This window comes from Caenorhabditis remanei, chromosome I (assembly GCF_010183535.1).
Source record: "Caenorhabditis remanei strain PX506 chromosome I, whole genome shotgun sequence".
Classification (NCBI taxonomy): Eukaryota; Metazoa; Nematoda; class Chromadorea; order Rhabditida; family Rhabditidae; genus Caenorhabditis; species Caenorhabditis remanei.
This window is the reverse complement of record NC_071328.1, coordinates 3,384,179-3,398,674: the sequence shown is the minus strand read 5'-3', so window position 1 is coordinate 3,398,674 and position 14,496 is coordinate 3,384,179. Positions and strand designations below refer to the sequence as shown.

General features: G+C 37.7%; 2 protein-coding genes across 2 annotated transcripts; one reads left to right on the top strand and one right to left on the bottom strand.

Moving 5' to 3' along the window:
* Window positions 1-34: 34 nt before the first annotated feature.
* GCK72_000444 (uncharacterized protein) lies at window positions 35-6,707 on the bottom strand (the record flags this gene model as incomplete). The annotated part of the gene is made up of 5 exons (XM_053722497.1): window positions 35-197; window positions 443-587; window positions 2,682-3,428; window positions 4,586-5,514; window positions 6,607-6,707. 5 exons carry the CDS (start codon window positions 6,705-6,707, stop codon window positions 35-37), a joined length of 2,085 nt encoding a protein of 694 aa, XP_053591142.1.
* Window positions 6,708-10,469: 3,762 nt separating this feature from the next.
* On the top strand, window positions 10,470-14,353 carry GCK72_000443 (uncharacterized protein; the record flags this gene model as incomplete). The annotated part of the gene is made up of 3 exons (XM_003099279.2): window positions 10,470-10,633; window positions 12,777-13,071; window positions 14,147-14,353. The coding sequence occupies 3 exons, from the start codon at window positions 10,470-10,472 to the stop codon at window positions 14,351-14,353; spliced, it is 666 nt and encodes a 221-aa protein (XP_003099327.2).
* Window positions 14,354-14,496: the final 143 nt, after the last annotated feature.

Here is a 14,496-nt window from a genome sequence, read left to right as displayed (position 1 = left end):
AAATTGAAGTAATTTAAGAAATTCTTCTTCTTTTTTACATCTTCACACTTCTCATCTGGGTGACGACGCCCGACAGAAGATCCCGATGACGTGAGCGAACTTCTGTTTGACGACGTGCGAGAGCCGTCTTGAAGTGTTGCATTAATGGTGGGAAGTCGATACGACACGGGGGCACTTTCGGCGCGTATTGGGAGTTGCTGAAAATAGGGAAAATTTTTAGAAAAAATGACAATTTTAAAATATTTTACCCTAAAAACCGAAAAATTCGAAAAAATTGGATGGTAAAATTCTGAATTTGTATGAAAACTGTAAGTATTTCAAATTTTCATGTTTCTGAACACAAAATTAGAAAAAAATTTAGGAAAACGATCAAAAAAAGTCGAAAATTTGAACATTTTAAGTCGAAAACTATGAAAATTCAATATTTTCAGCCAGTACTCACTCAATAGAAACCAACGCGGGCACTGCTTGTAGTCGTTTGTGAAGTGTGACGAATGCTTCGGATTGTGGGAGGAGCATCAGGAGGGCGGAGAGTACTGTACACAAGGGTGGACGGTGGACGGACGAGAGAAGATCCATTCGGACGTCTGGGAATAATGAAGAGGATATTGGAGAGAAAAGTATAAGTTTTTAATAATTGAAATTTCAGTTTAAAAAAAGGATTTTTCGCTGTTATTTAGTGAAAATTTACACAAAATTCATATATTTTCCGAAATCTGGAAAAAACTGATAATTTCGATTTTCTGGATTCTTTTTTAGTAGAGTAACGTGTCGATCGCTATGATCATCGATAGAGTCGACGATAATCGGGAAAATCATGTCGATTTGATCAAACTTTAGTTTAGTCGATGACCAAAAAATGAGTCGAGACTCGACGATAATCAAAAAGTCATGATTATCATCTCTAAATTATCGATGACTATCGACGATCATGATCACTCATGATTATCGATAGTCGGTCGACGATTATCGATAATCGTCGATCGTCGCGGCGATCGGCGATTATCGACGATTATCGACGATTATCGACGATAATGAGCAAAAATAAAAGACTCCGGAAACGGTTTTAAATGGCTCAAACTGGTCAAAAATAGTGTTTTGATAGTCTTGTAAGAGTCCTCTATTGATTCCATCAAAAAAAAATTTAAAAATGAAAGAAAAATTTTTTTTCAAATTTTTCAAAAAAAAAAGAAAAAAATAATTTTGTTTAAAAACGTATTTCTTGGTGTAAATTGATAGAGTAGCTTCAGAAATCTATCAAAACACCATTTTTGACCAGTTTGAGCCATTTAAAACCGTTTCCGGAGTCTTTTATTTTTGCTCATTATCGTCGATAATCGTCGATAATCGTCGACCGACTATCGATAATCGCCGGTCGAAAAATTATCGATAATCACCAGTGATCATGATCGTCGATAGTCATCGATAATTTTGAGGCGATAATCATGACTTTTTGTTTATCGTCGAGTCGCGATTCATTTTCTAGTCATCGACTCGACCACCTATCGACTGTGATCTATCAATTTTCGATTCAAAAATCATCGAAAATTTGGTCGACACGTTACTCTATTTTTTAGTGGTTTTTCGATAAAATCATTGTAAAACCCCAATTTTTCCACAAATATATTTACGCCTGTAAATCGACACAAAACCCAATTTTTGACGTTTTTGAGAAGGACCTCGGTAATTTGAGAATTCGTTTCAAAATTTGTGGAAAAGTTGAAATTTTACAATTATTTTACCGAAAAACCACTGAAAACCAGAAAATCGGAGCGTTTCGAAACCGAGACATTTTTGACCGAAAAAACCGGAAAATTCGAAAAAAAAATTAAAGAAGTCTGTCTGAAAAATTAAGTTTTTTGGAGGGAAAAATGTTAAACTTGTATGAAAACTGTAAGTATTGCAAGGACGGACCACCGGAAACATGTTTTTGACTACAAAATTTGAAAAAAATTCGGGAAAAATTGAAAATCACTATTTTTGTTACCTATTTTATGTTATTTTTGGAAATTTCAGCCGAAATTACCAAATAAAATTTCAAAAAATTGGGTTTCTAGGCTAGCTAGCCATACTTGTCAAGCCTCGGAACGTGCCGGGCCAGTTCTAAAAAGAAAATAACTTTTTTTCTAAAAATAGTTTGACATTTTTCCAATTTTTAATGGAAAATGTGAACATTTTTGATGATTTTTCAGAATTTATTCTCATTTTGAATGATAGTCGAAAATTTGACTTTTTCGCGAAAAATGTTAATTTTTTTAAATTCGAGAAAATTTGAGTTTTGGCGCCAATTATCCGGGCCAGGACATTACAGTTTTCACGGTAACCATATCACAGGTATGTGCCCGGGTGGCGTTGAGCGCCTCGCATTTTCAGCCCAAATTTGAAAATGCGACGAGAAAGAGTGTGCGAAATGGAGAGACGCAGACACACTCTCTCGATTTTACACACTCTCTCTCGTCGCATTTTCGCCCACTTTGAAATCTTTCAGCGCCCAAAGCGCCTCCATAGGCACATCCCTGCCATATCAACCGCGCTCTACCGAAACGGAAGAAAATTCTATGAAAAATTGAGAGACTCAGAGAAAAGAGACATTTTTCAAGGGAATTTCGGTAGAGCGCAGTTGTCAGAATCGTGCCGAGCTAATAGAACACCCTCCCAGATCTCCATGATTCCAAACTCACAGGCCAAAACGGGGCTCTCAATCAAGTTGACCAATTTATCAATCTCGAGGAGAACATCCACAGTAATATCGACTTGTGACAACAAGAGTGCCACATCAGCCGCCTGTTGGTAGTGTTGTGACAGGAGACACAATCCGAGAAGAGCAATCGGCCGATTCGACCATACTCTGAAGATACATTCGAACAGAGATCGAGAGGATTCACTGGCGAGAGCACGGAGCTCATCACGGAGAATGAAGAGTTCAGTGGCAGTGAGAAGAACTCCGTGAAGGGTTGAAACCATTTCTTGAGCGAATGAATGTTTCGATTCTCTCTCCAAAAGGACACAAATGACACGGTAGATTTGAGCGGGTTCCAGAAGAAGACACAACTGACGGATAATCAAAACTCCGCGTTCTCTGAGAAGAGATGGCTCAGTTCTGAACATTTCTAGAAGGCTCAACGCGAATTTTATGAGGAATGGAGAGATATGAGATAACTGTTTGAGAGCTTCTTCATCCAATCCGAACGTTGAAATGTCTACTTGATCGGGAGCGGATTCTGATTGACAGATATTGGAAATTAGGAATAAATCCAGAAGAAGAACCTCGTCAGAAGTGTCGGAGAGAGTATTCAGAAGGACTGGGAAGATTCGATGCATATGGACGAATAGCTGGCCGGGCATTGAGCTATGAAGGTGACGGATCCAGTTGAGAACGGTGACTCGTGTCTCGACGATGTCGTATTTTATGTATTTTAGCAGGACTTCTGGAAAAATAATTGATGTTTTTTGGTTGGAATCTTTTGGGAATTGAAATTTTTCGAGAAAATTATAGTCAACATTGCATCAGGAAGCCGATTTTCTAGGCGATTTTTTCATATTTTTCAAAAAAAAAGCTGATTTATGCTGAAAACCGTGAAAAATTACTTTTTTGTTCTTCTTTTTCCTTCTCCGAATTTTCAAAATCCGGGAAGAAAAAGGTTTCCCGGATTTTCAAAATTCAGAGAAGAAGAAGAGATTCTGAATCAGAAATTCTAGATTCTAATTCAGTTCAGCCATAAAAATAGGAATTGACTCGAAAATGTCTTTTTTGTCCTTCTCCGAATTTTTATAATCCGGGGAAGAATAAGCTTTCCCGGATTTCCAAAACTCAGAGAAGAAGAAGAAGAGATTCTGAATCAGGGATTCTAGATTCTAGTTCAGTTCAGCTATAAAAATAGGAATTGATTAAAACATTAATTTTTTGTTCTCCGGATTTTCAAAATTTGGGTTAAAAAATAAGGAATTTGAACAGGGGAAATTTTCTGCGAATTCTTGTTTAGTTCAATTAGATGAGTTGGTATTGAAGCGGATTTGTTTTCCTTTTTTCTTCTCCGGATTTTCAAAATTTGAGTAAAAATTTATTTTTTTGGAATTTGAAAATCCGAGGAAGAAAAAAAGAATCTGAACAGGGAACTTTTTTTCTGAGTTCTTGTTTAGCTCAATTAGATGAGTTGGCATTGAATCGGAAATTTCTCTTTTTTTCTTTTTTCTTCCTCAGATTTTCAAAATCCGGGGGAGAAAAAGGTTTCCCGGATTTTCAAAATTTAGAGAAGAAGAAGAAGAATAAGAGATTCTGAATCAGAAATTCTAGATTCTAGTTCAGCTCAACTATAAAAATAGGAATTGACTCGAAAATGTATTTTTTTTTCCTTCTTTTTTCTTCTCCGGATTTTCAAAATCCGGGGAAGAAAAAGGTTTCCCGGATTTTCAAAATTCAGAGAAGAAGAAGAGATTCTGAATCAGAAATTTAAAATTCTAGTTCAGTTCAGCTATAAAAGTAGGAATCGACTCAAAAATGTATTTTTTGTCCTTCTTTTTTCTTCTCCGGATTTTAGGAATTTGGGTTAAAAAAAGGATTTTCAAATTTCCCCCCAAAACCCACCAATAGTCTTATCGAGTATATCCTGTTCCAACTTATTCTCCCCAACCAGTGTCATCATCAGCCGATTCACCGCATCCGCCCTCAATTCATGCTCCACAATCGACGGCAGAATTCCCACCAAACACGTGGACAACATCACCAGAAGCTCTTCTTTGTACAGTTTCACAAACTCTTCCAGCCAAATCAACGACAGCTTTCTGGCTAAAAACGGCTCATTCTCATGGGTATGAACAACCAAAACATTGATCATCTGGATCTTATCCTCATGGGAAAGGGCGTCAGGTCTCAACTTGATTCCAGATAGAAAATTCCCTAGAACCGTTTCACAGAGGTCCCTGACAGCCGGCGCCTGCTCCCCCAACATCTTGAATAACCCATCGGAAATCTCAGAGATATAATTACAAACTGAGAAGAACGGTGTAGTTGTGATGGTATTCAACCATTCTAGAATAAATCTTCGGTTTGACGACGTCTGAGTGTAGATTCTATCCCGGATAAGGGCCATCAGAATCGCTATATCAAAATCTTCTTTGGATAAAACAGTCTCCACAATTAATCGATTCAACAACTCGGCTCCGCCCCTCACATTAGTGTCAGCGTCGGCAGTAACCCTCCACAACACATCGAAAATGTCTCCAAAGTGATCCAGAACTTGAGTCTTGCAAATTTTTGCGATATTATACAGCGATTCACAAGCGTAATAACGAATCTGAAGGTCAGCGTCGAGGAAACATGGAATAATCGGTTCGACGAGTTTCGCAGTGTACGGAGGACCGTTTTTGTTGCCGAGAGCTATTGCTGAAGCGGCCATTCCGATCAATCCGCCCTTTCTTTGGTTGGAATTTCCGGAATTGATTAATTCGGCGAGCACTGCGAGGCATCGCTCTAGCTGGGAGAGTTGGTTGTTGTTATAGAGGTCTCGGACAAGTCTGGAAGCGAAAATGTTTTTAAAAATTGATGGCACACTTCTTACAACCGCGCTCTACTGAAATCGAAAAAAAAATTGTGCAAAATTGAGAGACTCAGAGAAAAAGAGACAAGGGGATCTCGGTGGAGCGAAGTGGTGAAAACTATAACGAGCTATTATTTTTTGTAGAAATCTTTTGAGAATTTTTAAAATTTATATTTTTTGAGAAAATTATTGTCAAAATTGCATTTCTGAAGATCAAAAGCTCGATTTTTTTGGCGATTTTTTCATGGAAAAAGCTGATTTATGCTGAAAACCGTGGAAAATGTATTTTTTGTTCTTCTTTTTTCTTCTCCGAATTTTCAAAATCCGGGGAAGGAAAAGGTTTCCCGGATTTTCAAAAAATTCAGATTTTTTCTACAAGAAATTGTTTCAGTGCAGACTTGTCACGGGCCGGGCCGGGCCAAACTCAGGAAAAATCTCGGCCCGGCCCGGCCCGGCTCTTTTGAAACATTTTGAGTTTTTGATTTTTTTTTGGAAATTTTAGGAAAAATGTGAATATGTATGATAATTTAAGCATTTTTACTCTTATTTTCCGAAAAATTTTAAATAAAATTTGGTTAAAACGGGTTCCCATTTTTTGAAATCAAGAAAAATTTCGGCCCGGCCCGGCCCGGCCCGCCCGGGCCGAACTCAAGAAAAATCTCGGCCCGGCCCGGCCCGATTTTTGACAAGTCTGTTTCAGTGGGGTTTAGAGAGAAATTGTGACTTTTTTAGCTGGATTTTTTAATTGTGATTTTTTCACAAATTTCGATATGAAAAAGTTGAATTTTATCTGAAATTTGCACTAGAATGGGTCAGATTTATCAGAATCAACGTATGTAATTTTTTTCTGAGATTTTCAAAGTTTTTACAGAAAAAATAAAAGAAAAGGGGAAAATTGCACTTGAAACTTGTCCGAAAATTTCGTTTTCAAAACCTATTTTTAATTAAAATTTCTACTTTTTCAATTGAAAATCAGCCAAATGCGGCGGTGCACAAAATACATTTCAGTGGAGCGCAGTTGTATGAACTATGCAGAGCGAATAAACAAGAAAAAATGATCAAAATATACTTTTCCACGTCGAGCGCCGCTGCTTTTCTTCTCTCGTACGATTTATCGGTGATCGATCGGATTATACCGGCAGAAATTGGTCCATATTGCCCGTCTGACATTCTGAAATGCAGAAAATGAAATGTTTAATTAAAATTAGCTAGAAAAACCCAAGAATTCTTGCAAAAATCAGAATAAAAATTTTTGATAAAGAAAAATTAATGCAAACGCGCTCTACGGCTACGCGTTAGAGAGGAGAGACGGCAGAGATTATCTATGATTTTCTTGCGAAAAATTTAGTTTTTAGACTCAATTCTGAACATTTCGTAATATTTCAAGCTTAAAAAAGTAATAAAAATTCCCCATTTTATCAATAAACCATCTGAAATCGATAATCTTGTATTCGAATTCCTCAAATGTCTCAAAAACCAGGAAGATCTGAAACGAAAAGGAAAATCCGATGAAAAGGTAGTTTTTTGATAGTAAAATGTCACTTTTAAAACAATTTTTTGTGTTCAGAACTTCCAAAACCGACGGATCGTTTGCGGCGCGCATGAAACGTTGAAAAAATTGGAGAGAGGGAAAATTAAACTGATTTTCTACGCCAAAAATCTAAATGTGGAGGAAAACAATGTGAGAGGTGAGTTTTTCCATGAAAAACCTTGAATTTGTAGCAAATTTTTTCAAATTTTCAGCTGCTTCCAACTTTCACTCGCTTCAAAAGTTGTGTCCGATCGAGAAAATTCCGTTGGTGGAGGCGTTGACTCGGAAGGAAATGTCGCGGATAATGAATAAATTTCCCTATGTTGGAGTCGTCGGTGTCATGGATTTCCAGAATTTTGAGGTGAGATTAGTTATTAGAAGTCCACTACTCTTACAACCGCGTACCACCGCACACTTGGCGAGAGACGCAGAGTTTTTTTTTCTCTCGCGCCGACACAGATTTTCACAGTTTTTTAAAACATATCTCCGCTATTTTTCTACCAAATTTTTCGAAAAAATTCTAGAAAATAGCGAAAATAGATCAAACACTGTGAAAATCTGAGTCGGCGCGAGAAAACAGGAACAAAACTCTGCGTCTCATGCCGATACTCTCTCGTTTGCGGTGGGGCGCGGTTGTAATAAAATGTCTTCTTTTTTTCAGAAAGAAGCGGAAAAAATCGTGGAAAATTGGCGGCGAAGCGATTCTTTCAAGCTGTTTCACACCGATCAGTCGTCGCTTTTGCCCTGATTGAATAATAAAATTTTCATTTATTTTTATTAATTTTACTGTATTTTACTGTTCCCATCGGTTTCAAATCCCATTTATCTCTATTTTCCTTGAAATTATTCGAAAATTTCAAAAAAAAAACTGAAAAAGTCAGATCGCCAGTAGCTGGATGTTCCGCAGCGTGTCTAGAAGCGCCATTTCCACTAGCCGTTGCGTCTTTTTATCAGGTTTCGTCCCGTTTTTCTTCCCGTGTAACTAACCCAAGTCCTTTACTTCTTCATGTTGTTTTGCTGAATTGCAAAATTTTTGAGTTGCAGGTGTATTTTCAGACAATTTACACCTGCGAACGAACGGGCGGTCCGGGTGGAAATGTCATCAAACGGAAAAAGTGACATTTCTTTGTTTTTTTTTGGGAAAAATGTGAAATTTGATGGAAAAATCTTGAAATTTTTAATTTTCTTCGCCGAAAATAACATTTTTCAGGGAAATCATGAAAATTTTCGATTTCAGAAAGTTTTCTTTTCTATTTTGGTCGGAAGTTTCAGACTGATAATGCATTTTCCTTGAATTTCTATTTTTGAAACGTTCAAAGTATGAAACCGTTAATTTTTAGTAAAAATTTGGAACTTTTTCAGTCTAAAATCATTTTTTTACCCTGTTTTCCAAATTTCCTTTGAAAAATTGCTATAAAAATTGAACATTTCACTAGTTTTCGATCTAAATCTTTAGTTTTTAATGCGGAATGCATTAAATTTTTTAATTTTCAGACGGGTTTTGGTGATGTTTGTCATAAATAAAACTTAAAAATAGGAATTTTCATCAAAATTGCAGAAATTTTAGGCTAAAAATGACATTTTTCCACTGAAAATGCGATCGAAACTCCGTTTTACAGTGAAGTCGATTTTCACTGATTTCAGCGAATTTCAGTCGATTTTAGCCAATTTTCCATCGATTATTGTCAATTTTTAACCGATTTCAGCCGATTTGAACTGATTTCAGTCGATATTCCGCTGATTTAAGCCTATTTTGAATCGATTTCAGCCGATTTTAATCGATTTCTGTCGATTTTAGTCAATTTTCAACCGATTTCAGACAATTTTTCATTAATTTCAGTCGATTTTTGACCGATTTTTCCCGATTTCAGACAATTTTTCAGTCGATTTAGCCAATTTTAGCTTATTTTGAATCGATTTCAATAAGTACGAAGCCCCGCCTCCCAACTCTCATCGATTTCTTCCAATTTTTTTTTCAAAATTAACCCAATCTTCTTCGTCTTCTCCATAACCATCGTATCGTTTCGTGTCCCTTCTCTTTCCCCCACTAACATCAACTAACCTTTTTGTTTTTCGTCACCAATCCTTCTCCCTATCTATACAAATATGTCTCTCTCCTCCCATTCAAAATTAGCCTAATCTGGTCCATTTCTATTCATTCCTTCTCCATTTCCCGCCCATTTCCAGGTCTCTTCTCGCGAGTTCTTCTCTCGTCGTCTGCCGTCTCGAGTGTAGATCACAACGGTTCTTCGTTCTCATCGACACAAAGAACATTTCTAGCTTCGAAAATAGGTTTGTGTGTGTGTGTCCCGATGTCTTCTATTAACACGGCACGCTCCTTACAACTGCGCTCTACCGAAATCTTGAGTGCGAAATTAAGAGACGCAGAGAAAAGAGACATTTTTCAAAGGCTCGGTATCCCACACTCTGAAAAAGAACTTCAAGAAACGTGAAGCCGATTTTTTAACTTTTTTATTCAATTATTTAACTTTTTATATTTTGAAAATGCAGTATTTTTCAGACGTCGATACTCCGCTGATTTAATTTCTGCCGATTTGAACTGATTTCAGTCGATTTTTGACAGATTTTAGCCAATTTTGAATTGATTTCAATCGATTTCAGCCGATTTTAATCGATTTCAGTCAATTTTTAACCGATTTCCGACAATTTTAGGCGTTTTCAGACGTCGCAATGGATGAGAAAAGTGTCCCATCCATCAGAATTGTGTAAAATTAAATTCTCTATCGAATGATCCAAAAAACGTGAATTTTGGTAAGAAATTGACTTTTTTGATGCAGAAAAACCGATTTTCAGAAAAATGTGTATAACTTTTTTGGCAGAAGACTGTTTCGAACGAAAATTGCACATGATGCACTTGAGGAAGCTCTGAAACTGTTTAACTTTTCAGAAAATGGCTTAAATTCCTGAAAATCGGTTTTTCTGTATCAAAAAAGTCAATTTCTTCCCAAAATTCACGTTTTTTGGCTCATTCGATAGAGAATTGGATTTTACACAATTCTGATGGATGGGACACTTTTCTCATCCATTGCGACGTCTGGAAACCTGAAAATACTGCATTTTCAGTGCAAAAACTGAAAGAATTGAATTAAAACGTGTAAAAATCGGCGTCACGTTTCTTGCAGTTCTTTTTCGCAGTGTGGGAGAGTTTCGGTGGAGCGCAGTTGCAAAAACTGTGCCGTGCTAATAATTTGTGTTACTAACTGCGCGGTTTGTGTGTGAAGAACTCTATTCATTTTCTGGTTTTTTTCTTTATTTTTGGATCTTTTATCCATATCATCAAAAATGAATGAATCCTCTCTCTCTCTCCAGGGTCATCACTCTCATCCCGTCTTCTCTGCTCACTTGGAGGACCGCCGTCTGACGAAGAAGATTCCGAAAGAATGTCTGCTATCGCTCAAGGAACACCGGCTGTTGTGAACGCTCGTGGTCAGCACAAAGGAACGTTGATCTTCCTTCACGGACTCGGCGATCAGGGTCACGGATGGGCGGATGCGTTTGGGTCGGAGGCGAGACATGAGAATATTAAGGCGATTTGTCCGCATAGGTAGGTGTTGAGGGGGAGAAACCTCCTGATAATAAGCCACGCCCCTTTTTAGCTATGTTGGAAACTGTAAAAAGATTTTATCATACTTGCAAAATATCGGCCCGGCCCGGCCCGGTCGGACCGGAGTCAAAAAATGAGCACAATTTTTCACAAAATTTTTCGAAATTTTTTGAAATTTTCATCAAAAATAGTCAAAAATCCTATGTACACTTGAGTTTTATCGATATGTAAAACATAGTCGAAAATTCGACTTTTTTGCGAAAAAATCAAAAAAATCTTCAAAAAATTCAAATTTTCAAATTTTTGTACTCTGACCCGGGCCGACCGGGCCGGTGAAAATTCTCAAATCGGCCCGGCCCGTTGCAAGTATGGATTTTATCAATAGAGCGTCCTTGCAAAGTTATTGCTGGACATATTCAATGCAGATGCGCTCTATTGACAGTAGCTTCGTGTAATCCTTGAAATTGGTTCCCGAGGACCGTTGTCAATAGAGCGCAATTTACATGTTTCTTGTTTTTGACTAGCGAAAAATGAAGATTTTTATCCAAAAACACGGAAAACGGCAACTACACGAGGCTATTAACATTAGAGCGCGTTTATTTCATTCCCGACTAACAGGAGTGCAGGAAGTGCGCTCTAATGAGAATTAGCATGTTTCTAGTTTCTACAGTACGACAGAGATTTGGAAGATGCGCTCCAATGATAATAACGTCGTGTAGTTCACGTGGACAAGAAGCGAGAGTCCAATTTGAGCAGTTTTGTGGGATTTTGTCAGTTTTCTAGGGGTTTTTGGTCAAAAATCATTTATTTGTGCATTAAAAAAAAATTTAAAGAAAAAACGCTCAAAACAGGTGAAAATTGACCAGGAACGGCAACTACACGAGGCTATTAACATTAGAGCGCGTTTATTTCACTCCCGACTAACAAAAGTGCAGGAAGTGCGCTCTAATGAGAACAGAGTCCGTGTAATCTTTGTGGACGATACACTTGACGAATCTGAAAGACGGGATGATGAGTTTTTGCAAAATTCTTGTATTTTCGCTGTTTTTAATAAATGTTATGGACACTTTTAAAGAAAAGCTGATTTTTGTTCAACTTACAACTAAAAACAAGCAAAAAACATGAAATATGGGGATTTTTGACCGAAAAACCCCCGAAAAACGACAAAATTCAATGAAATCTGGAGTAAAATGCTACGATTCTGTTGAATTTATTTTCCTTTTGTCCACGTGGACTTCACGAGACGTTTCTCATTAGAGCGCATTTTCCAAATCTCTCTCAGACTGTAGACAAAAAAAAGCGAACATGGTGATTTCTGCTTGCGTCCACTTGAACTACTGCAGGAATTTGCAAAAGTGGGCGGAACCTGCGCTTTGAGGCATCAGAACTCTCAAATCTAGGTCTAATGGCTTTGACCATCTTTAAGATGTGTCTGATTATAAGCTCGGCACGCTTCTTACAAGTGCGCTCCACCGAAATCCCCTTGAAAAATGTCTCTTTTTCTCTGAGTCTCACAATTTCGCACACAATTTTCTTTGGTTTCGGTAGAGCGCGGTTGTAAGAAGCGTGCCGTGCTAATATATGAGCTGAAGATTCAGTGATTCAGTAAAATTTTGGAATTTATTGAATTTCCCAGTTTTTAAGCGATTTTCATGAGAAAAACTACAAAAAACCGCTTAAACATCGAAAAATTTATTAAAATTCAAAAAAAAATTTCCCCTCAACATATTACGGTAGCATTCGTTTCCAGCTGTGTCGAATGCCATCATTTTTGTGATTACTTACGCTTTGATGGCCTAAAAACCCGAACAGAAAAAGTTCTGTCATGCTCACAATTTTGAGTTTTTCCAGACTGAAAAAACCGCGTTTTTCGAAAAAAATCAAAAATTTTGAAGGTTTTTTTATTAGCTCGGCACAGTTCTTACAACTGCGCTCCACCGAAATCGCCTTAAAAAGTGTCTCTTTTTCTCTGAGTCTCTCAATTTCGCATGCCATTTTCTTTGGTTTTGGTAGAGCGCGGTTGTAAGAAGCTTGTCGTGCTAATAATCCGTTCTAGTTATATTTCGCGATTCTCTGATGAGAAACATCACCAAACTTACAGCCAAAATCTCTTTCAAATCATCCATTTCCCTCCCATTTTCAGTGCCGAACGTGCGGTCACCCTGAATATGGGAATGCGTATGCCCGCATGGTATGATCTCCTCGGTCTCGACGCGAATGCCCCTGAAGACGAAACTGGAATCCAGGCGGCCGCTCGATACGTTCATCAACTCATCGATGCCGAAGTCGCTGCAGGAATTCCTGCCAATCGAATCGCTGTCGGCGGATTCTCGATGGGCGGAGCTTTGGCCATTTACGCCGGATTGACGTACCCTCAAAAGTTGGGAGCAATCGTTGGACTCAGCTCGTTCTTCTTGCAGAGAACTAAGTTCCCCGGGGTAGGTTTCTGAGGACTTTTTGAAAAAACAGGGATTTTTTGAAATTTTATAACAAAAATTTGCGAAAAGATACCGTAAAATAAATAAAATCTTTAAATGTTTTAAACAAAAATTAGTGGAAAAAGGTAAAATGGATAAAATCCAATTAAATTGTTTGAAAAATCGATTTCCGTCATAGGCCACGCCTCCAAAGGGGGCGGAGCTTTTCTCATTCAAACTGATCTCCTTTTTTCGAATTTTCAAGTTTTTTTTCGAAAATTCCCATAAAACTAGTTAAGAATGAGCTAAAACACTGAAATTTATGAAAAACGAGCTGCTTGAAATTAAGCCACGCCCACTTAGTTTGTGGGCGGGGCTTACATTTCAGATTTTCAGAAATTTTCACAGTTCAAACTCGAAAAATGTCAAAAATCATTCTGACATGATGACTTGAAAACTGGTTAGAGCTAATTAGGCCACGCCCTCGTTTTTTTGCGGGCGGAGCCTTAAATTTCAGCCAATTTTTAAACTTTCTAGCAGGAAACTCCAACAAAACCGCTAAAAATTATCAATTTTTTTTTGGAATTTTTGATTTTTTTCAAAAAATTTCAATAAAGCTGGATAAAAATGAATACAATCGATAAAAATCAAGCTGGAAATTTGGACACGCCTACTTACAAGTCGCAGTTAGTGGGCGGAGCTTACATTTCAGATTTTCAGAAATTTGCACAATTAAAACCCAAAAAATGTCAAAAATCCTTGTGTCATGATCCCTAGATCCCTTTAGTGGATGAGCTGGTCGCATTTTGTAGGCGGAGCTTAAATTTCTAAATGTCGGCCAATTTTCAAATTTTCTAGCTTTCCGCCGCTGAAAATTCCCCAATTTATCCAGAATTTTCAAGTTTTTTCCTCAAAAAAACTTTCCATAAAACTGGAAAAAATGAGTTAAAACACTGAAATTGATGAAAAACAAGCTGGAAATTAGGCCACGCCCACTTACTAATCGCTGTTTGCGGGCGGAGCTTAAATTTTAGAATTTCAGCCAATTTTCAAACTTCTTAGCGCTAAAAACTCCCATTTTTTGTAATTTTTCCAGAATTTCACCGCGAACAACGCGACGCCCATCTTCCTTGGGCACGGTAGCAGTGACTTCTTGGTTCCTCTTCAAGTCGGACAACTGTCGGAGCAATTGATCAAACAATTCAATCCAAATGTCGAAATGCACATCTACAGAGGTCTGCAGCATTCCAGTTCGACGGAGGTAAGGCGATTTACGAGGGTTAGGTTTGGATTTACGGCGTAAATCTGCACAAACGAGGTTTCGTGGCCTAGTTTTTGTGATTAGAAAGCTAGGCCATCGAGTTTTTAAATTCTGGATTTACGGGGTTTGGCTGAAAATTGCCTTTTTTAGAACTAAAATTGACCTAAAATCCGCTGAGATCGGCT